At 35.5% G+C, this 23061-nt stretch overlaps 2 protein-coding genes across 9 annotated transcripts in view; one reads left to right on the plus strand and one right to left on the minus strand.

Annotated features, from left to right (window-relative positions):
• The window catches only part of DYTN (dystrotelin), a 75964-nt gene extending 70735 nt beyond the window's left edge, over positions 1-5229 (plus strand). The window contains exon 16 of the mRNA XM_054278507.1: positions 4477-5229. The gene's annotated coding sequence lies outside the window, so the exon portion shown is untranslated. The remainder of the gene's footprint in view (positions 1-4476) is intronic.
• The window catches only part of ADAM23 (ADAM metallopeptidase domain 23), a 66048-nt gene that overhangs the window by 30005 nt on the left and 12982 nt on the right, over positions 1-23061 (minus strand). For all 8 annotated transcript variants that reach the window (XR_008483128.1, XM_054278501.1, XM_054278500.1 and 5 more), the window contains exons 4-14: positions 16443-16506; positions 14249-14331; positions 13506-13569; positions 12421-12493; positions 11851-11924; positions 10911-10976; positions 7959-8030; positions 5374-5540; positions 3360-3444; positions 2498-2588; positions 878-926 (exon numbers count right to left, since the gene is read on the minus strand). Coding sequence is in view for 7 of the 8 variants with exons in the window: in XM_054278501.1 (XP_054134476.1) it covers positions 878-926; positions 2498-2588; positions 3360-3444; positions 5374-5540; positions 7959-8030; positions 10911-10976; positions 11851-11924; positions 12421-12493; positions 13506-13569; positions 14249-14331; positions 16443-16506 (888 nt within the window). In the remaining variant the exon portion in view is untranslated. The remainder of the gene's footprint in view (positions 1-877; positions 927-2497; positions 2589-3359; positions 3445-5373; positions 5541-7958; positions 8031-10910; positions 10977-11850; positions 11925-12420; positions 12494-13505; positions 13570-14248; positions 14332-16442; positions 16507-23061) is intronic.

Here is a 23061-nt window from a genome sequence, read left to right on the forward strand (position 1 = left end):
TTCACACTATGAAAGACTGGGGTAACCATGCCATAAGGAGGTTTGCCATTCCTCTTCTAACAACTCACTGCCACTGAGCTATTTCCCCACTGAACTATTCCATACAGAAAAAATGTCCCCTGACACCACTGATGGAGTTAAGTGAAAAGGCTTTAAAGGGCAGCTAATTATTCCCTCATTTCATTAGTCAGTCCTTTATCAGTTTCTACATGACCATCCTCTGCTCCTGGCTTTTGTTTACTGTTAACCTTTTTTACAGAGGAGTCTTATTCCACAGCCTCTTCTTCTGATATTTCCATCCAAGAACAATACTTTGATGAGTTCACCACATGAAGGAAGCCAGTATCTATTCTGATCAATGCTTTACCTTGGATTCCAGGAGCAAATTTATGGAATGACTTTCTGCTGCACTCCTACAGTGGCTGACAATTACAACTCTACAGTGAAGCCACAAAGTAACTCCACTGCGGAACCAATTTCCAAATACTGTACAATGAAACTAAGTTCCTTCTGTCTCATTTGTAACTAATTTTCTCCATGATTTTTGCAATCAAGCTTCCACAGTGAGCTGCCAGGAAGTGATTTCTAAGACTCAAACCCTTGTATTTCAGAAGTTACTCAACTGTTTACAGTATAGAGAAAAGAATCATTGGCAGTGTGTGAGGGTGGAGGGCAATGAAACTCTTCCCATACAGATGTGCTTCCCCTTCAGACTTCACTGACCATTTATTTACCTAAGGATTGAGTTCCAACTGTTTCTGGTTTTTCATTTATTAGCACTAAAACACATGGATAAACTCAATGCATAAATATTTCTGCCATAATGTAAACTGTGAACTCATTCCAGAGCCCTCAATTACTGATATTTATGACATACCCTGTTTCCTCCATGATGCAACCACCCCAGGATTCAGTGCAGTCACACTCTTCTCAGACAAGACCAAAATACAACAGAAAAGGAGAGAAGTTATAAATATGCTTACAATAAATGTAAAGTACTATAAAAATAGAGCTTGACTAATTATACAAAGATTTGATGGTTGCTTGGCTGTACAAACTCTAGCCCCAAAAAGGAAACCAGCCCACTTGAAGACATACTAACACCTTAAATAAATACAATACTTTCAGATTACAATATCTGCAGGTTCTTAAGACTCAACACAAAATTTTAGGCACTACACAAAGCTAAAAATAGTTGGCAACATCCTTCCCTCCATACTCTCAAAATAGGCAGCACAAAGCTGTTTGCAGTACACATAATATTGATGATTTTAAATGTTCACATTTTCTCCTCCCTAAAAATACAGAATACCCTGAAAGAGGATTGTTACTGGACAGGACAGGCTTTTTCCCTTCAGCATAAATTTATTAACAGTAATATGCCAATCAGCCAACCAAACATTCATACAAAAACGTAGTTGAATGAAAATGGATTTACAGTTTACTTACAGCTATAGCATGTAAGTCAACAGTGACCAAATTCATAACATAAAAACAAAAGATCAGCACCTTATGGTTGATAAAACAGAAGCTGCAAACTGCCCATAAAAATGATCTACCAAAGATAGATGTACTGTAGTTACTACTGGAAATCCAGAGTTTCTCCGTGGAAAATATTTAGAAATCATTTATGTGGTTATTTCTACTCTCCCCAGGCCTTTCACTAATCTTTCTCTATAAAGGGCATCCAAATAAGGACACTAAGCTATCATATCAAAAACCTCTATTTTTCAGTTTAAAAATATTCTGATTTCCAAATTGTATCAACTCTGTTTTATCTGTAAAACAATTATATAGAAAATAGTTTAGCAATTTGCTAGTTTATATAATTCAAAAGCAATGCTTTACAAAACAATATTCCTAAGCATGGTTTCCTAACTCACAGAATTTTGAAGTGATCCACAATAAAGCCAACATTATCATTCACATTTTTAAAGAGGAAACAGAGCAGGTAGCCAAACTCCTTACAAGATGCAAGTGAAAAACCAAACAATTTTCTTTAGCCCTGAGAAGGGGTTTGCAGCAGTTTTTGTACCAACACTCTACACATGTTAAGGTAACACAAATCTGGTCTGACTGCGAAGCAGCAAGATAACAAATTGAGCAAATGACACACTGGACTAGATTATAACTCCTTACCATTTCTTCAATTGTAAATCAGGCATTTTTGCATTTCAAGAAGTCAGCAATTGTTCTATTGGATTTACAGATTTCATGATGATAGACAATGAGTTCTAAATTAAATTAATGGTGTTTTTACCAATATACCTTTGAATATTGGTTATGAATCTAACCTCGACACAGGACATCACTGAGGTCATGCAAAATGTCGCTAAACTGGCAGCTCTTATTTTGGTGAGGCTGAAATTTCACTACATATATTTCCAAAAGCAGCAATTCTTGTTCTATAGTTACAGCAATTTTGGCATTTCTCTCAAACACAATAAAGGAAGTGCTTGTATTTAGCTAAGGAAGACAAAAGACTCCATGTACATACTCGGTTTCCTGGCAGCTGGCTCCCATTGTATTCCAAGATTCTGAGCAAGACTCTGGGCTAGTTCCTGTGCCATGGGCAAAGGAAGGCCATACTGCATTCCAAGAGAAGCACAATTATAAAGAAACAAAAACCCATTAGTTATTGTAATGAACACTGCACTGGCTCATTCTACCTTACTACATACCTACTATTTTAATAATTCAGTGCAGTCAATCACAATTCTGTGTGCATATAAAGAAAATAAACTCAGTAAGGCACATAACAGATAAAATATTGCTCTCCTAATCTCAGACAATCTCTCCCCACTGGTTAATCTAAAGAAAGAAGTTTATTTGATATATATGCAGTACAGTTTTGTAGTAGTAGGATTTAACCCACATAAAAACAGGAGAATTTCATTATCAACTTAACTCTGCACTGAGGGGAAAAAATAACAGTAATAGTCAAAACATCAATACACGGGGACAATTTTTTTTCTAATTTCAATATTAAAAAATTTCTGGAAGAATCAGATGACATTGGTACCTCTGAAGATCAAGTGTCTTACAGTAGTAAGACAAAGAGTATTCGGTACTGTGTTTCAAATACTCCTAAGATTTTTGGGTCTAAATTTCTGTTAAATATAATAAAAGGCAATTTAAGTTCTTTTTAAGACAATAATGCAGACAGAAGAAATACTTTCTAAAAAGAAAGGCATGCTCAGCAGTAGTTTGATGATGATCAAGAATGCTGGCTGTGAGAATACTAACTTTTTAATATGTAAATTATCTTTAAAACCCTGGGTACTGAAACATATGAACTTGTAAGATTTTAATGTAGAGATTCTACTTTATTTCACTTTAGTCATGAAAAAAAAAATTACCTCATTCACTCCTACTCCTCTGGCCACAGAGCAAACACCTCCAAAGTAACTTAAGCTGCTCCTTTTGTAATGAAATGTCACATTCCTTACAAACAAATAAAAACGAAGAAACTATAACACGTTGACATTGGGCACCAAGAGCTTATTGAAAGAGCATACTCTCACACATACTATGATAGATTGCACGTACATTCATCTATTTCTAGCATAACAAGCAACTGCAAGTTTACAGAATACCAACACTGAAAGAGGTGGTTTTATGTAAACTTTGACACAAATACTATTTTTCTCTTCTAGAGTCAGAATCAGCCTTAACCCACAAACAAACCAAGCACAGAAAGCTTGAGTGCCAGACTCCTAAGGCAATACAGTAACAACATTTCTTTAAAAAGTTCACAATATATTCCAATTTATGATTTGTCATGAAGGAATTCTGTTCTGAAATGTACCAGTACTGAGAACTTTAAAAATTATTATCTCAATCCAAAGTAATTTAAGTTTTAAATCCCAATGAAAAGACTGAGAAGTACATCTAAAGGGAAAGTAATTTAATACTGCTCTTTAACCTTGCCTCCTTTCATTTATTGTTAGTAAGCTCCAAATAATTTAGTTAAGTGATGTAATCTGGAAGATCTAAATTATTCAATAAAATGCCTATAAATTACTATGAATTACACCTATTTTAACTTCATAGTCATAACAATAAATCTACACAGCCTACAAACAACCTACAGTGATCCTGCATGGTGTATGAATGACCTAACCTTTGAAAATTGATGGGTTTTTTTAAAATGACAGATTACCCCATCCAGGTGCATCTTTATTTTTCAGAACATTCTAACAGCCATCAGAACTTTCAGACTGCAGCTTAACTAAACACTTACAGCCAGGGGCTTTACAACAGACAGGATTGCAGGCACTTTTGGAAATGTTCTATTTCACCCCTCCCCAGCTCCAAGGAGGCTGAGCTGGAGCTTGCCATGTTCCACTAGCTTTGGAACATCTCCAAGCATGGGCACTCCATAGTCTCTCTGTGCAGCCTGTTCGAGCATCTGACCAACTTCACAATGAAAGGGTTTTTTTGCCCTATGTTTAAATGGAACTTCTTGTATTTCAGGTTGGATTTGATACTTTTCACCATGAAAAGAGCCTGTTTGCTGGCAAACTCTTCAGCAGGTAACAGAACACATGCATGGAAGTCACTAAGAGTGCATGTCAGCAGCACTGTGCCTGTATTATGAATAACAAAATCAGTGTTGTATTGTGATGCCTGTATTAAGGAAATCTGGAGGAAATTCTTCATCCCCTATTTTTATCTTCTTCTGCAGAAGATGAACTACAGGAGAAAATATATTCACCACGGAAGACATTAGTTACTCCATCCTCACAGCATGTCATGCTGCTGGGAGACAGCTTAAGATCTTTCCCTATGCTGCACAGGGGAGCACACATTTCCTCCTCTTTGCTTACAATGCCATGAAGTAAAATAATCCTTGCTCAAGGCTGAAGTCGTGCCTAGTGATGCAAGTGGAATTTCCTCTCAAAATGCTTTGTGTCTCAGAACAATTCATTACCGCTCTAAAGAAGAAGACCTTCCATTAATAAATCATCACGGCAGCCACATGTGTGAATAAATTTACTAACTGGAACACTCTTGTGGCAACACACAATCCTGTCAGCTCTGCCCTCTCCTGATCGTAACTGGAAAAGCAGCACATTACACACCTGATTAGCAAAGCTAAGTGCCCTTAAGGGCTCATCTAAAGACACTCCACATGTGACACTGTCTCCAGGCTGCAAAGACATTCAAATATCATTATAGATATCTATCCACATGACCATGGTATATACTACACCTATGAAAAACAGGTGTTAAATATCAATTAAGCTTCCTAAGGAAGACAGATGTTGATTGATACAGAGAATATCAAGTGGAAAAAAAAAGAAAGAAGAGCCAAGTGAAGAAAAGCAGCAGACAGGAGCTAGCACTGTGAGCCACTGCCAGGGTACATACGAGAGCAGGTGCACAGCATCGGCGTGCTGCTTGACGTAGTGCTGCCGGTACTTGGAGAAGTCGTGCAGCATCTGCAGGGGGTCGGGGTGAATGTTAATGCGGTCCCTGTCTGTCCACGTCTCCACAGCCACCAGCACCACCCTGGTGTTCAGCTGCTCCTTGTATATCTGAGGGCAGAGACAGGACAGGCACAGGAGTAGAACACTGGGTCAAACATGCACACTTAGCCAGTAAGAGTAAAGCGGAAGGACAAGAGGGATAAAGCAGGAGGAAAACATGGGGAAACGGTTAGCTGGCAATGCCTTGCATTTCCTAAAAGCTGATATTCTGATCCACTTAAATTTTACATTTTAGAAGGAAAAAGAAACCAACCCTTGTTGCACGGTGTTTTTTTTTTTTTGAGCAACTCCATTGTCTTTAAAAATCTCATGGTAAATAATTTTTCCCCTGAGTATTGCAGAAAACCTGTGCAAAAAATCAGCAAGGAAGAAATGTAAAGGTACACTGGGAGATCTCCAAGAAAAAAAACTATCTCCAAGAGTAGCTAAAAACAAAAGTTTTAATTGCAACTTTTAAAGTTACAATTAAATAATGTCTCAGTTTTCCAATAAATCCAAATTTCAATTAATGCTTGATTTCCATTTATATAGTATGATCACTTAATTGTCACATTGCATGAGTGGAATTAAGGAAAAATATTTCTTTTTATTTTTTATTATAAATGTTAATGTTACTGTAGCAATAGACAAGAAAACAGCAATCAGGCATTAATAATAACAAAACAGTTTTAAAATATGCATTTTAACATTGTGCATGACATTGATTCTGACATAAAACTACTGCTGTCTTTGGGTTTAGTTCAAAAAAATGTCAAATTTTAATAACTAAGGTTACACAGAACTTGTAGGTCGACAAAAGATGTATTCCTTATCTGCCCTAACCAGAAACCCAGTTTTGTATCAGGGCAGAGTTATCCTTATTAAAAAGTCAATGTATAATATTCAGCTTAGAAAAAAAAAAGAGAAATAAAGAAACAAGAGATAGGAACCAGCTAAGCCCAGTTTTGTCCAAGACCTTGGAAGGAAAAGAGTATTAGCGTGCTTGAATCTCAGGGAGAGATGTTCTCAGGCTGAGAACATACACAGAAAATGGTTTACAACACGAGCAAATCCAATGAAATTAAACTGCCTGGAATGACATAGGGGTGAATCAATAAAGACTTTATTTCTGTTTGCCTGGAGGAAAACTCTATTTCCTGAAGCAAACAGCAACAAAAACATGGAAGAAGGGGCAGAGAACCTGAAAACCTCTGAAAGCTGTTATCCTATTGCCAGCAATAAATCAGTAAGAAATACAGTCCACACCCTATGGACACAAGGGAATAACAAGGCAGAAAATCCTGCTCTTTTTCATGCTTTATTTAAAGAAAAAAACCACTAAGATGTCATTTTGTAAGATCTCTTTGAAGGGACTGAATTCTACACAAGAATGAAGCCTGTGTTTCTGCATACACACAGATAAAAATGGAAAAACCAGACATAATAGAGAAAGAAAAGGTGGATTAAACGACTTTTGTTAAAATGCAGAAGAAAGAGAAAGAAATAATTATCAGATGAGGAAAAAATAAAGATGTCACCTTTTCTTTGGGTATGTCCAAAATAAATTGCAGAAATATTACAATTATTTACATTTTATATGCTCTAGTAATTTTTCAGATCATTGCAGAAAAATATTCCAAAACACTTCTGGTATTTCATGTATTATAAATATATTCACCTAAATTTTGAATATACATCCAGTACACTTGATATATAAAAACAAATACTGCACTGTTTCCTCCAAGTCAAACTGTTGACAATGTTTTGGACTGAATCATATCACACAGTTCCACTGGTATCAATAATGTCACATGGAAAAGGGACTCGGAGTCAGCATTTGGCACCCTCTGTATTCCTCCCTACTAGAAAATCTACCTGCTTTCAATACATATAGAGCTCTTAAACATGTGTGACCATTATATATGTAGCAAAAAGAGGAATAAAACCCTCCCAAATTAATTTTACCACAAATATTACTTTTAGTTTATATGCTGTATGCAAAATTGTTTTAAATTTAGCACAGATACAAGTAAGGTATCTGTGTCAGATCCACCCATTTATAATGTAGTTCAGTGGCATTTTGCTTGTTTTTAAGATATAAATAGAGATTTATAAAGCAGATTATTTTACTCACACTGGCTTTTTCTTCCAATAGATATATGTATCCCTCGTGAGTTATACTTGCAGTTTCAATCACTTGTAGTTAGAGACAAATATAAATTTGATTAAATCTTAATCTTAATTGGTGGCAGATAATGAAATCACCCCTGCCAAAGACACACTCTGAGAGCTGCAAGCTTTAAGAAAAATGCCACAGATAATCTGATAGTTTCTTATACATTCACCCCAGGCTATTCTTCTGCAGAGGAACTAGAAGTGCACTTTAAAGTGTAATTGAAATTTGGTATCTGAAAATGATAACATTTTTAACACAGTGCTAAAGTAGAAGCCAGTGAATCAGTTTTCAGAAGAAATATTGATACTTACAGCATCTACAAGGTTTACCACAGACTTTGCAAAATTGTTTGTGTATGCAGTTGAAGAACGGTGCCTTTTGAACTAAAAGAAGAGAATGTAGAACACAGTGAGAATTTAAATATTTATTACTAATTCTTTATTTTTACAGCATGAAAGTAAAATTAATAATTTAAGAAAGAGTAATGGGAAAACTCAAAAAACCTTTCAGATCACAGTCTATACCTCATATTCAAGAATCCCTGGAAGATAAAGGGAGCTATGTTATGCAGCCTTTCCCAACTGTAAAAGGAGCATTTAACCATAAGAAATACTATGTTTAGAATCAGAGTTCAAATGTTTGAGACAAAATTACAGGTAAACATGAACACAGACATGAGCTCAAAACTGAGAGGATGCTTTACCCATTAAAATTATTTAATCTGATGAGTTACATATCAGACTGTAGTAGCCACATTCCATCACTTTAATTACAAGACATGAAGATGAAGCATTTACCACTTATCCTGTGAACAGCTCTTTGCAAAGGCCTCCTTTTCTACAACAGCACAATACTTTTGTGACATGGAGCAGTAGTTATAGGAAAAGGCAAAATGGAAGGGGGAGCACATGGTAAAAGTAAATAGGTGTTTGAACATTAAAACAGTTAAGCTGAATACCTTAAATCCTAACTTCACTTTTTTTTTTAATAGAGCTAGATGAGCTGTATTACAAGTTCTGCTTTACAATGTCTGTGCATGTCATTACAATGGTTTCGTGTCTTTCCTCATCCTGCCTCATAAGCCCCTTCTGTTCCAAGGCAAATTTTTTAAAGATGCAGCTATGGTATCTGAACATGAATCCATATGACTTTCAAGAAACTGTAAAACTATAAACCAAGATTATATTACACAGTATGATTTGCAGATAGGAAAAATAGGTCTTCAAAATTTCACAGAAAATGAACATGAAATTGCTTAGAACAGGGGAGAAAAGCCTTTATCAAAAAATGTATTAATTTCAGCTACTGGCTAAAAGCAACAAGTCTCATATCCTCACAGTGCTCCATGAAACTGTCAGTTATTCTCTATGAAACACAGTACTTCAAAAGAGGCCTTGGAAGAAGAAACTCTTCTGTGAGCAATTGAGTAGCTGCTCTCAGGTATGGTGCTAGTAGGTGCCCAGGATGCACACTGAGAGGAGCACTATACCATGGACTGCTCCCCAGAGAACAATGACAGTGGGGAAGGGGGAAAGGGTGCCTTTGGCTTTTTGTTTTGAGCCAATCCCAAACCTTTCCAGAAGTGGAAAGGTAAAGTAATATGCTTTGAAAAATGTTCTTGGTTTTCATGAAAGAATTAAAATGCTAAAATCAACAGTAATACACCACGTAATGTGGTTAAACATAGATTCTAAACTAAATTAACCTAAACCAGTAAAAAACACAACAACCTAATTTAATGTGTTGAGATATCTTTATTGCTAGAGGAAAGGAAATGCTGTGAAAATACACAGTATTAACCATTTAACACAATGATCAAGGAGGTTTAAGATACTTCTTCCAACGAAGACCTTTGCTGCAGGGGAAAAATGCCCTCTCCTGGTAAGCAGAAAACCTTGAAAGTCTATTTAGCGAGTTCCTGGACTGGCAAGATGTGACTCCTAACTGTGAACACTTCCCAGGTATATCCATTTTATTATTTGAAAATATTTACTATCTGTTTCTAAGTCACTGATGAGTATGAAGCAAAAAATCTTGTGCTATAAGTTCTAGCAAATAAAGCTTTAGAGGAGACAACAGTGTCTGTAATAAGTGTAGTGAGCTCTTCAAGCACATCTGCAGGGGAATGAGATAGGCCTAGGAATATTTTCTCTTCATGCTTGTCACACCAAGCATAGACAAAATGGCCATAATTTCAGTTACTGTGTCCAAATGCTAAATAACCAACACCTGAATACTCCTAAGAGCAGTTTCCCATCAGGTGGCTTTACAAATGAAAACAGCTTAAGAAATTTCTGCCCTGCTTTTTCCACCCATTCAAATTCCCTCCACAGTGCTAAATTAACACAGATAAAATACAGGCTATGTTTGCCCAGACTACTTCTATGATTTATTAGACAGGTGAGGGGAGGGTACATTATCTGTCTATTCAGCATTGGAACAACTATGAATTACTGCATCCTGTTCTGATATCTTCAATTTCTTGTTCTTAAATATCACCCTTTAGTGTTGACAACAGAGCCCACAACTCCATAAAGCACTGGGAAACTTGCAGCAGGGTGAGAGACATGAAAAGCTTTTACTCGCAAATAAAATAAGTGAAAACTATTGTATCAGCAAAATTTGATTTAAAAGAAACAAAAAGAAGTTGTGCTTACAACAAATATCACTTAGTCTAACTTTTTCCAGTCATCTCTCAAGACAAAAAGGGAAAAAAATTGGGCTTTCCTCCCCCCATGCATGTTGGGTTTTTTAATAACACTTTCTGAATCAAACAAACAACTTACCTTGCACTCCATTATCACTCCTGTTTATAAGTATGGAGTAGCCACAAAGAACAATCAGAGTTTTGTCTACATGTTTTGCTGCATTAAAATTTAAATTAGTAAAACTAAAGTCAAAGTAACAAATTCTGACCTCTTTCTATATAACTTCAAAGATAGGATGTAATTTTAGAACATTTAGTGTGTTTCTTCTGGACAACAACGTTTTGTTGTTTTATTTTGTTAGTGATGGGCATATTGATTTATCCATATGATACCAAAGTGTTCCAGGTTCATTTTGAATATATAATTGCCCCAGAAATTCTTAGGTAACATTAAGTTTCATTAGGTATTATGGCCTACAGTGTGTCTTACAGTACAAATGCTAATAGCTGTTGATAAATAAAATCCTGGGCCCAAAAATTGTAACGATTTATAGGCTGTACATCAGCCTACAAACTGTCACCAAAAGGAAGATTACCACTGAATTGATATACTTACCATTTTATGGTCATTTACTATCATGAGCTCCAGATATTTCATTTCTTCAAAGACACCACGAGACAACTGATGAATTAAAGAAATTCTTTGAGAAACCATGAAGATGTAGTTCTTTTCAAAAATAACTGCAGCTGATTTTTATTATATATACAAATAAAATATCTATTGTTTAGGGTATGTAAATCCTAAACAACTGGGTGAGAAATGCAAGTAGGGTAAAGGATCATAGTTCCAGTAACTTAAACACTGGCTGAGAATCTGAGCCACATCACCAGGAAGTTCAGGGTGTGCTCTTTTGGCTCCAGTGCAGACATCACCACTGCTTTCCTTCTCCTTACATGATGTACTATTCGCCACAGATTTAATGAGGAAGGAAGTTACTAAAAAGATAAGCACCCTCAAAAATATGGTGTGGATTGTGCAACTCAGTGAAGAAATTCAGAATAATCTCCTTTAATTCAATTATTCCCCTAACTGATACATATGCATGTGAAGATGATAAGGACTGCCCACTTAGGTTCTCCCAGTAACCCAGTTCTGGGTGTCCTCATTTGGATTTTTGATTTAATCATGCTACTTAATGAGCCAAGTGACAATAAAGTCAGATATCTATAAAGTAGCAAGAGTTCATTCAAAATTATTCTTTATTCTCAAGCAGACAAAAAAATTAAAATTCTAAATTAATTTCCACTACTAAATTTCGATTTAATTGATGCATAACATTGCTGCAACTTTAGAAAGTTTAATCACCATTCTTCCAAATTTTCTATTTTTGAAGAAAAGCCTTGTTTTCTCATTTGATAACTGTATTATGGGACAATATTAAGCTTCTAAAAATACTTGTTTCCTAAATCCTATATCCTCTTGACATTAAAAAATACAGAAAGTAGTGAGTTTGATACTATAAATGGTCTTAAGTCAGGATCACACTTCTACTTACTGCTCTCTTTCTTCTCCTTCTCCTCAGCCACTGCAGTTCAGATAGAAAAGGCCATTCAGAACTAGAGTCAGTCTCTGTAAAAATTACAATTTAAGAATTATTTTAAACTATTAATGTACACTGTCCAAACCAAAAGTAGATTAAGATCAAAAAAATTAGAAACACCCTTGCTATTCAAAAGCTCATTTTTAAAAGGATATAAGACATATCAAAACTCAAGTAATTCAGAAATTTTAAAGCATGCAAGGACAGGTGAAGAAATTATAACCTGGGCTTAGAATATACATTTTCTTCTTTCTCATTGCCTCAGTAACATTAATATCACTGATTAAATTCAGTGATTTTCATAGAAAAGCTAAACACAGGTCTGGGGATGAAAGTCTTACGGCTGCCTTTGGAAAAATCTATACCCCATGGCAATAATTGTGAAAAAAGGCAGGTAAATATCTATTTTTCAAGATTTTCTAAATAATCAGCAATTTTATAAACACTCCTAGCCTAATACTCAAATTTTCCAAGTTATATATACAATTATTTCCAATATTTAAAAACTCATAAGCAAAAACGTACCAAGGTCCCGCAACTGCTTGGAGGTTTGTGTTCCATAAGTTCTTTGGATGATATGTGGCCTACTTTTACTTTCCTAAAAAGAAAAATATATGAAATTTTCTTCTAATTAATACCATCAAGTGAAAAATGTGGCACTTCTTTCAGTATTTATAATCTTCCAGTCACTACAACGTGTTGGTTCAGCAGCATTAGTTATTTGTCACATACTATATATTTACTGTCAAATGCAAACCAGAGCGAGACAAGCTTGAGAACCGTGGCACAGCATCTGCAATATATCCCACAGACCAAGCAGGATACAAACCTTGAGAATTCTCTGTCCCAATGTTGCAAAATCATTTCACTAAAAATCACTCAGAAGTCAGAAATATACCTAGTTTTACTACTGTCTGTGAAACTTTGGCAGCTGTATTAACAGCTGAAGTTTTAGAAATGGTTGTACACATAAAACATGAAATACAAAAAAAAAAATAATAGCAAAATACTTGCATAAATGCAGTCCTATATGCTGATCCAGCATAATCTTATATTTGAATATGCTGGATCACAATCATTTAAGCTACACAATGATCACTGACTTAAGACATACAAAGTTTAAGATACCCAGATGTAATTATCTATTTAAGTATGCTTTTTGTGGAATCATGGCAGGCCAAGAGGAATCTGATGCAGCTATTTAGAGAGGAATGTACAAATGAGTTTTAGAGATCCTTTTAATGAATTTATAAACACTTTACTTCAAGTACTAGAGCAAATTGATAAACACTTTTTGACAGTCCATAATCATGTGCTATGGGAAACAGTTTTACTTGTCTGTTCCCAGCATCTAAATGATCAACAGCAAGTAGGAAACAAAGGATTAAAGAAGAGCAGAAAAAATTGTAGGTAAATAATAATTACATAATTGTCACCTTAAACAAATTCAAATCAAGTGTTAAAATATTTTTCATTTTCATATGGATGCATGAGACACATCACTTATTGATACATTTCACTGAGATCTCAGTACTTTTCATTGAGATCTTTTATTTGGTATTCCTTGAGCACTCTCCCAAACCAAATAAATTAGAGAAAAATAAACTTACTGCAGTGTGGGTCAGATCCATTGGTTCTATCAAGTACAAATAAGTACTGTCTTCAAACATGCCACTAGAACATGGAGAAAAAGAAGTGATATTTAGGATTACAAGGCAATCAGTTTGACTCCAGGATATCAACTTTGATAAGACAAAACCAAAAATAGGGCTGAAAAACTGACCAATATTAAATATATCTTCATTAATATCACTTGTAGCTAACGCCAAGACTGGGGAATTGTTAAGATATCTGGCACATTTTAATGGACTAATAGTAAATGTAGTGGCAATGTAATGAAAAATACCAAAAGGGGTATCATTTTCCCTTTGACCTTGGAAAAAGGAAGTCCTATGACACACCCCGAGCATGCCGAACATAATCAACAGCTGAGCTGCACTTAGCAGGAACTAATGCGAATATCTTGCATTTTTTCCTTGTACAATCTAACAAAAAGATCGATTTTGCTATGACAGAATCATACATGAATACTGAGCATACCAACTGCTGAAATATAATTCTTTTTTATCCTTTACCATAATGAGTCATCAGGGGAAATATTTACCTGCACTTATTGTATTCAAAGGTTTCATGAGACAGCATCAAAACACTAATTCCAATGATAATAAGAAAAATTTCAAAACATAAAAAATCTTTGAGCCTGAATTGTTTCAGTTCCTTCTATATTAAGAGACAATATTAAAGAATAATAATTAGTTATAGCCTTGTTTAAAAAATGAGAACATGCACTTACTGAAGTCCATTACAAGTTGAAAGAGCAACTTTGGAATCCTTCACACCTCTGATATTTCCATGGTAGTAACAATGCTCTCCCCCCTAATAATTTTTTAAAAACAAACAAACACACACACAAAATTATCCTGATTTAATGTCTGTTGCATAAAAGCAATGCCAAAAAAATCTAACAGTAACAACAGACATTAACCTCATTTATGTACTTGCCTTTACCATCTATCAGCAGTAAGCTCAGGTAAATTAAAAAGTATTCTCAAAAAATTTTATTAAAAACCCTGAAGTGTAGTTGTCTCTCAGCCATTGCTTGAAAAACCTACTATTCATCATAAAAATACTTTTAATTCTTGTGTCATATCATCTGAACTCCAGCATGCATATTAAACCCATTCTTTATGTAATGACTGTAACTCGAGACAGTACAAAACATGTAAACGCTCTTTGTCTATGACAGCATTACTTCCATTGTGCATCTTAATTAATGAGTTATTCAGATTCTGATTTAAATTCCTTACAGGTTATTGTATATAATTAAATCAAAGTACTTTACAGAAAGTAATCATTCTGTGTTTACTCTTCCATCATTGAGAATACATAAAACATGCTTTTTAACAGCTAAATTTGATTTCTTTTCTTTAAAGATGATCACCTGAGTAAAGAAATTGTTGTTTGTTCTTCAGTCATCTTTGTAATTAACTACCTCTTTCATGAAAATACAGTACCTTTCATTGAGATCTCACTTCTCTAGATCCACATCAGGAAACAAAACAACCTTTTACTTGGGCATAAAAAGTATTACAAGATACTGCAAAGGACCAGAACACAGTCCTTATTTGACCTCCTACACAAATTGGGTGGGGTTCTGGGATCTTTTTATTATCTTTAATGAAGCCTTTTACACATTAACGTGACCTCAGGAGCTCTATTATCGCTTCCAAATGCAGCAATTCAGAAAACATCCCCTAGGAAGTTTGGATCAAGTTACTGCAGCATGCAAAGGTAGCCCATTTGCTGAGTCTGAAGTTCTAATATAATTTTCCAGAGATTCATGATTCAGCAACCGCAGTGCTCAATGTTAGTGCTGCAGCTGACAATTGCATGAGCTAGTCTAAATGCCAGAGGGAATTGTTTTCTTGCATCATTTAGCATTTTGGCCTATTCTGCACAATTCTGAGTCTTAATGGAACATTTTCCTTTGTATGTAACATGAAACTGCTTTTCTTCTTCATGGAAGTAAACAAAACAGCCTATCTCAGTAATTGCATTGCAATGGAGTTGTTTAATTCTGCCATTTATAATTTTGAGATACTCTACAGAAAGGGCAAAATAATGAACCAGACAACTAATATTTGGACAAACACAGTCTGGACTTTCTGAAGACATGAACACAACCAGAATGCTTGTTTCCCTCACCTCTAAATACAGATATCATTCATACATAGTAAGTTTGCAAAAAATATTTTGGCATTTCTACCAAATACAAAGAAAGTAATTCCCTACAAATGTAGTTTATAACCTTCCTAGGAACCTTCCAGTCCTCATTTTGTTGCTACAAACAAACAAAAAGACTGGTCTGGTTCCCTTAGGGCTGAACTACCTTGCAGAACTTCAATCTGGCTTTGGATCAATAGCCTATGGCACTGAATTCAATTTGGGAGCTAGTCTGACAAACAAAATTAATTAGATGTCTAGCAATATGCTGATTTTGTAATAACTCCAGAGGTTAAGGTTTCAGTTAAATCTTTCATTTTCTGTTTCATGACTGTATAACCCTTGCAAACAAAAGTCACTGGAAGACTTTTGTGTTTGTTTAAATGTCTTACATTACCATTATTTTTTCTCCTTGCACTTTGTGCTAAGGACACATAAATAGTTAATGAAGATTAATCTGGTGGTGACTTCAACCCCTCCACCTGCTATATTTTACATGATGTAATTGTCCTGGCAGTAATGGATCATCTTCACTAGTACCACCTACAAATGCCTACTCCTCACCCCAAAACACAGCTTTTCTTTTTTGTACAATTCCTCTTGGGTCACTGAGATATCCGTACATGATGAGATCACAGTCACCTTCTATGTGTGGAAAAACACTTCTGAATTTTATAAGTCTTGCAAAACATTTTTTCTCCCTCTTTTTTTTTAACATTTTATTGGCATTGTTCCCTCAGAATGACAATTTAAGAACACAATACCTTTGAAAATTTTGGTTTTCCATCTTCATAGTGGATCTCCACATAATTGGAAGATAACAAGTCACTGTCAAAGAAAGGATAAATAAAGATGAGAAAAATCTGAGTACTCTTCCTATTGCTATGGGTAGGTTTGAGGGGTTTTGTTACCATTTTCAAAGCATTTTTATTTTGCTTGTGCATTAGTTAAAAAAAAATAAATCAAGCAGGTTATATTTGGTAAATGGTTTGAAGGTACACTAGAAGTAAGAGTGTGGTATAGAAGGGGGAATTTCATTCTGCAATCTAATCCCCTGTATTTTAGCTTTACAATTAGATAACCAGCCTTCTAAATATGCAAAAAAAAAAAAATACCCCTTGGCTTTAGAACTTTGCTTGCTGACAGTATATGTATTTTAGTTCATCACAATTTTCAAAGAGCTTTTCCATTCTATCGTAAAGTGCAAATAGAATGTATGTAAGGCTAAACAAATAAATACACCATTCTTATGAAGACAGGAGTGTATAATCACTTTCACAAGCTGCAAATATTCCAGTTTTTTTCAAAAGCAAGAATGCTCCTTAAAAGAAAACACACAATGCAGAACCCAAAACACACTCCATACTACGCTTTTTCTTACTTTCACTTTTTATTTTCAGACACCTTTCTCATTCTTATTTCCTTTCTAACTCTGGCAAGAAAATTTCAGAAGCATAATAATTTTCCATAATGTGTAACTTACAGTTTTGTTGGTTTATTTAAACTAAGCTTAGCCAGCCTGTACACGTCCTGTAATAACCTCAGTGCCCCATTCACATCTCACCCTGTTACAATCAGGGTTGCAGCATAATGCCCAGGGAGAGCAAAGCAATTAAAGACATTGACTGGCCCACCAAATATGCAAGATAAGCATTTTACTTAATGTGATCCAGAATTCTTAGCATTTTTGAAGCCTCTAATGTACACTTGCAACTAAAAAAAAGAATTTAAAAAATCATTAAAAGGTCTGATACTGGTACATATATCAAAACAAAAATATCATTGCTACAAATAAAAAACACCATTATGGAAATCTGGTGTGGCAAAATAGCTCTGATGGGAATTCATGACTAAAAACAACCTATGATAATGGGTATCTCAAACTCAGATTAGGCTATTAGCAATCCTGATAACACTTTAACTCTGGGACTCCTGGCTCCTCAAATCAATTCTTCATGCCATATTTATCAGGCATTACACTCATTAGAGAGCATCCTGCAGAAGTCAGTTACCATGGCTCTCTTAGAAGCTCTTCCTCATGAAACTGACACAGCACACTCTGGGCCTGCAAAACCAAGGCTAATAGCCGTGAATAATTACTGAAGTCTAATAATTTCCCTTAAACATCACTGTGAAGGCATTATTAAAATTTTTTTTAAAGTGCATATTTAAAAATAAATTCAGTTGCATGAAATAATTTTAACTTTGTGTCATAGTAAGCTATAAGCTTTCTGCAGAAAATACAAATGCTGTATAAATAGTTTAAGTACTTGACTACAATGCAAATATTTATTTCTTCAACATGGCAAGACTGAAGCTTGTAAAAAGGCATACATATACAAAACAATTAGAGTGTTGATAATGTCCTTTTACTCTTTGTATTTTTCATACTTGTTATGAAGCATGAAGACTGCAGTTCCCAGTAGGGGATGGTACAGACAAGGCTACAGGTAACTGACATAAGCAAGAAAACTGAAAACTGTAATTAGAATACAAGTACTAAAAAAATTACTGAGAATGATTAAACACAGGAACTGTGTTAACATGATAGGGCCCTGACCAGATTCCAATTTTTACAGACATTTCTGCTTTAATCCATGAAGACCATTTGGTTTCTTCAAATTCCTGGATCAGCACTTAACTACCTGTTGCCAAATCAAGTTTCACACCTTCTTTTTTGCCCTCTTTTAGTATGACTCTTATATGACTGATCTCAGAACTTCTTTCTATGCTATCTAGAGCTTTTTGCATCTCATAAGACTTGCAGTAAGTGGTATCCCCTTTGTGTACTGACTCACAACTAACTACAGTTTAATTACAGCATTTCTCAGATTTATCTTATTTTGTGTGATGTAAGAGCTGCTCAAAACTTTAGTCTACCCTTTGCAGCACCTTTCCAGAATTTAGTATTATTTTCTTGGATTTTGGTTGAGCTTCTTTTGTAACTTAGTTGGTTCCTCATCTGGCAACCTTTTCCATTCTTTAGCCTCTCATTAGTTCCAACTGCCAAAGAATTCCCAGTTGGGTTTTGTCCAAATACCGTGTCCCACATGATAGGATATCTAACATGGAGTACTTATGATGGAAAACTCTTGTATGTATATACACAAATACTACAAGTACAAAGCAGGGATGCAAACAGTTTCCCAGTAGACTCCACACTTTTCTCATCTCTGACTTTCCCACATGTATGGGGTCTGTGTGGCAAGGTTTTGGTAGTGGGGGAGCTGTGGGAGTGGCGCTCTGAGAAGCTGCTGGGAGCTTCCCCCATGTCCAACAGAGCTGGTGCCAGCCAGCTCCAAGATGGACCTTTGGCATCTGCAGGACACAAGGCACATCAGTGAAATTCTCCATGCTGAACAAATGCCCTCCACAGCAAATTAAGGCCACTGTTTATGAAATACTTCCCAAAAGCCATGCCATGAACAAAACTCGACTTTAATTTGTGAAGCACCCTTTTGGCAAATGTAACACAGAATCCACCACCTAGAAGGTGGAGTGGAAAATCTTTTATAAGACTTTTGATTTCACAAAATTGTTTCTCATGCAAGGCTGGACTGGAGTGTTTATCTCTAGTTTCTGGTCATTATTATGTTTTTAAGCTTGCCACACAACCACCAAGGTCATGCAAGGGCTTTTTTCTCTTAACATTTCCCTCAGGACAGCAAGAATTTTGAACATTCCATTATAAAATAACAGTCAGCTGTTCCTTAAACTGTATGCCTCCCCCTTGGCAAGTACCTGATTTTTGTCAGGTACCTTGTATCACTTTGTCTCATTTCAACTATCTGCCTACACTAGCAAAACATCCAAAAGAACATCTTGCTTGCAAACATTGAGAAAGACGGGAAGGGTAAGGAAATTCGTTCTACATTTTGCTAAAACTCTGGGAATATCAACAGATGTAAAAATATACATAGAACTGCTACTGCAAATTTCCCCTACAAAACTTTTACCTGTTATTAATGCTGACAAATCTGACAAAAGACAAAGTATTAAAGGAAAAAAAAATAGAATGCTTAACCAAAATAACTTTCAAACATTTTTTCCTACACAAAAGACATACACAGAAGATCACTGTAATTTCACCAGGAGGTGTGATGGGGCCCTTTATGTAAGAGGCATCAAAAAGAAAGGCCTAGAATACATTGATTAAGAGCTCAAGTAGAAGAACAATTGCCTGAGGAATGAGGCACAAAACTCATGCATAAAGTAGGGGTCTCCACAGCACAAAATAACTCTTCTTCTTTCATTATCACCTACAGAATGCCTAAATTTACCTCTGAAAGGCAAACCTGAGTTTTATGAAATACATTTGCATCTCCATCTACACTGGACTGTGTTTTGCCACCTTTGATCCATTTTGAACCATTCACATCTTGCTTAGGGCAGAAATGCATCCAGCACAGCAAATTTGACTTTCAGTATGACAAGCACCAGAAACAGTGCAAGCTTTAAGTGAAATGAGTGTCAGTCATGATCACATCAGATAGTGACACATTAGTATGATCCTGTGCAATGAACACACAAAGCTGCAACATACTGAATGAACTCATGACAAAATAATTTCTCTGCTGTGTCCTTTTCTACAGTTCCTTCCACCCTGCCTTGTTTATCTCAGGTAATTGTTCTTATTGAGCTGTCTTGCTCCCTGACTCTTCTATCTGAGCTACACTGAGAAATGCAAAATAAGCAGCAAAGGGATCTGCCATTCCCTGTAGCTGCTGCCTTTGAAGGCACAGACCAGCTGTTGAAGCAAGCAGCAGATGCTTTCTGAAGAACTCATATCCACTTCCCTGGCATGTACTTCACTGCTGATGTTTTCATTAGCAGGAGAGCTGCAGAGTAAAAGTGGCTTACCTCAGCTGGCATCTAACTATCCTGATGAAGAGAATTGATTTGGGTAGGAAAAGGCTATGAAATTACCAAAAGATATCATATACAAGTAAGCAAATTCCCTTCCAGCAACCTAGCAGACAGCCTGCAGAAAATCAGAGTTCAGCAAGAATTACCTTTCTTGCATACTTGTTAAATTATCTTTATACTAACCTATTACCAGGCAATACTTTATTAACTATTCTGAAATGTTTCAAGCTCAGTACCAGTGTCTGAGCAACCTAGTTTAGTTATTTAGCAGAACACCCATCAGATGTTTTTGTCCATTTGGCAGATAGAGTTTAGTAGCACATAAAGATGGGAAAAACAAAGAGACCTTGCTGCAGTATTGTTTTAAAACAATCAAGGCATGATCATCTAATGCAATGCCCATCTACAGCCTTGTTTATATCAACAGTTTCAATTATATTCACAAACTTTGTTGAACTCACAGTTTTTAGGTGAATTTATTAAATTTCTATTGTTTATTTAAGGAATGTCATAAATACTCAAAGTTTCCTTCTGAAAAACTGTGACTAGCTTTCCCATTTTCATTTTAAAAATAATTAAATTTTATTTTAAAAAAGAATTATGAAAAAACCCCAAGAATCAAGTAGTTTCTCAAATAATTCAGTTATTGCCCTCCTGTTTTTTAAATTAGGCTAACACTGTAACCTCCTCTGGGACCATTCTCCAGTTAATTCAGTCCTACAGAAACATACACCACAAAGAATAAATACCAATTATAAGGTTTAAACAATTAGATAAACTTTTCTCTTATGTTGGCTGCACTTCACAAAAGAAACTAACTTTCCACCACAGTCATCATATTTTAATATCTCAAATTGTTAAGTCATGTCGTCAAATGCAGTGGGGATGGGTTTTTGCAGTTCATGTCAAAGATGCCAAATATTTTTTCTATGATATCTTCATGGAAAAGAAATCCATTTTCCTGGAAACTGAGTCTCATAGAAAGATGGACCTCTACAGAGAAAAGAAGGAAAAGCTAAATAATACAGACTGATTTTGGTGATTTCTTTTTCCTCCCCTTCCCCAAGAATCCTAAATTTTGAGGCAAGTTATCCATAGGAAGGGAGAGAAATTTTTGTCTTTGGGTTTCCCCTCTGTTTCTGTCCATATCAATTAACTAATTTCCTATTCTTGGGTGTGTCTCAGCCCCCACAGGCCCACTGGGTGAAGGTTCCAGCACAGCCTCAGCCCCCTGTGCTGGAACTAGACCATGGCTCTAAACTGACAGAAAATACAGCCAACTTCCCTCCTCACTAAAAAAGCAGCAAGTAGACATTTTTAATTCACTGCTTTTGGTAGTGCTGCTCTTTAATGTGTTTTAGTACTACACCAGAACATAAAGCCTGCTACCTTGAAATAGAACTTTAAGAGTTACCTGCACAAACTCAACTCTTTCAGCAGAAAAACAGCAAGTTAAAAGTCTTTTTACATGTTGCTGGAAATGAGAACATTAAAAACTAATTTTCTAGCACCTTGCAAACATTTGTTTGCAAGGTAAATAATGCAGCAATATAAAATAAGAAACTGGTCAGATATACTAGAATCATTGATTACCCAAATACAATGTTCCAACAAAGGCTCTTTATATAAATTCTGTTTTATGACAATGCTACATGCTACTCATTGCATAGGAGGTTTATTGAGTTTGGGCAGACAATCTTAGTTGAATTGTAAGTAGAACTTTTCCAGTGGGATTGTTACCCCACTACCACATTACAATCACCACACTACAAATACCTTACAATCTTCCATTTTCATACTAAGAGTATTAACTAAAAACATTATTAACCCACTACAGATTAATGAAATTGAATATCCAATTTTCTTCACTTAATTACCAAGTTATAGTATTTGCTGTGAAAAAAGAGCATCTGCAACATAGAAGGTAGGAAATCACAAAGTTTTCAACAGTGGTATAGAAAACCAAAAACGAGAACCTGTTTGCATGCAACAACCATCCTCGATTTTAGCTTTAATTACTTGTAGAACATTCAAAAAAAAACACACAGGAACAAAACCAAAATGCACAGAACACATCCAGTGTAGGTGGCACTAACTCACCTTAGACAACTGATGGAAATATATATTCATCATATACAAGGGTATTCCCAATTGTTCTGCCTTTGCTTCTGACTAGACACTAGCACTATGCCAACTACAACCCAACACAGTAGCAAAATGCTGCTTTTTGCTGAACACATAAAAATAACTGAAACACAGGAATGGGTCTTTTTCACATCATTGTCTATGGGTATTTACAATTTATGTTACAAGTTTTATGACTTACAGTTTTAAAGTATTATGTCCAGTCAAAAACTATCACAGGTTTTTGAAGTCATTTTCTGGAGCAGAACCAGCTAAAGAGTCAAATGTTTATGAGACAAAAACCACTAAAGATGCCAGGAGAAAGCCTAATGTATAAAGAGGTATGCAGTAGGGATATCAGTAAGGCATCCGAGCACCCTGTGCCTTATATAC

This window comes from Melozone crissalis, unplaced genomic scaffold, assembly GCF_028551555.1.
Source record: "Melozone crissalis strain CALT ecotype California unplaced genomic scaffold, PUWL_Pcris_2 ptg000023l_1, whole genome shotgun sequence".
Lineage (NCBI taxonomy): Eukaryota > Metazoa > Chordata > Aves > Passeriformes > Passerellidae > Melozone > Melozone crissalis.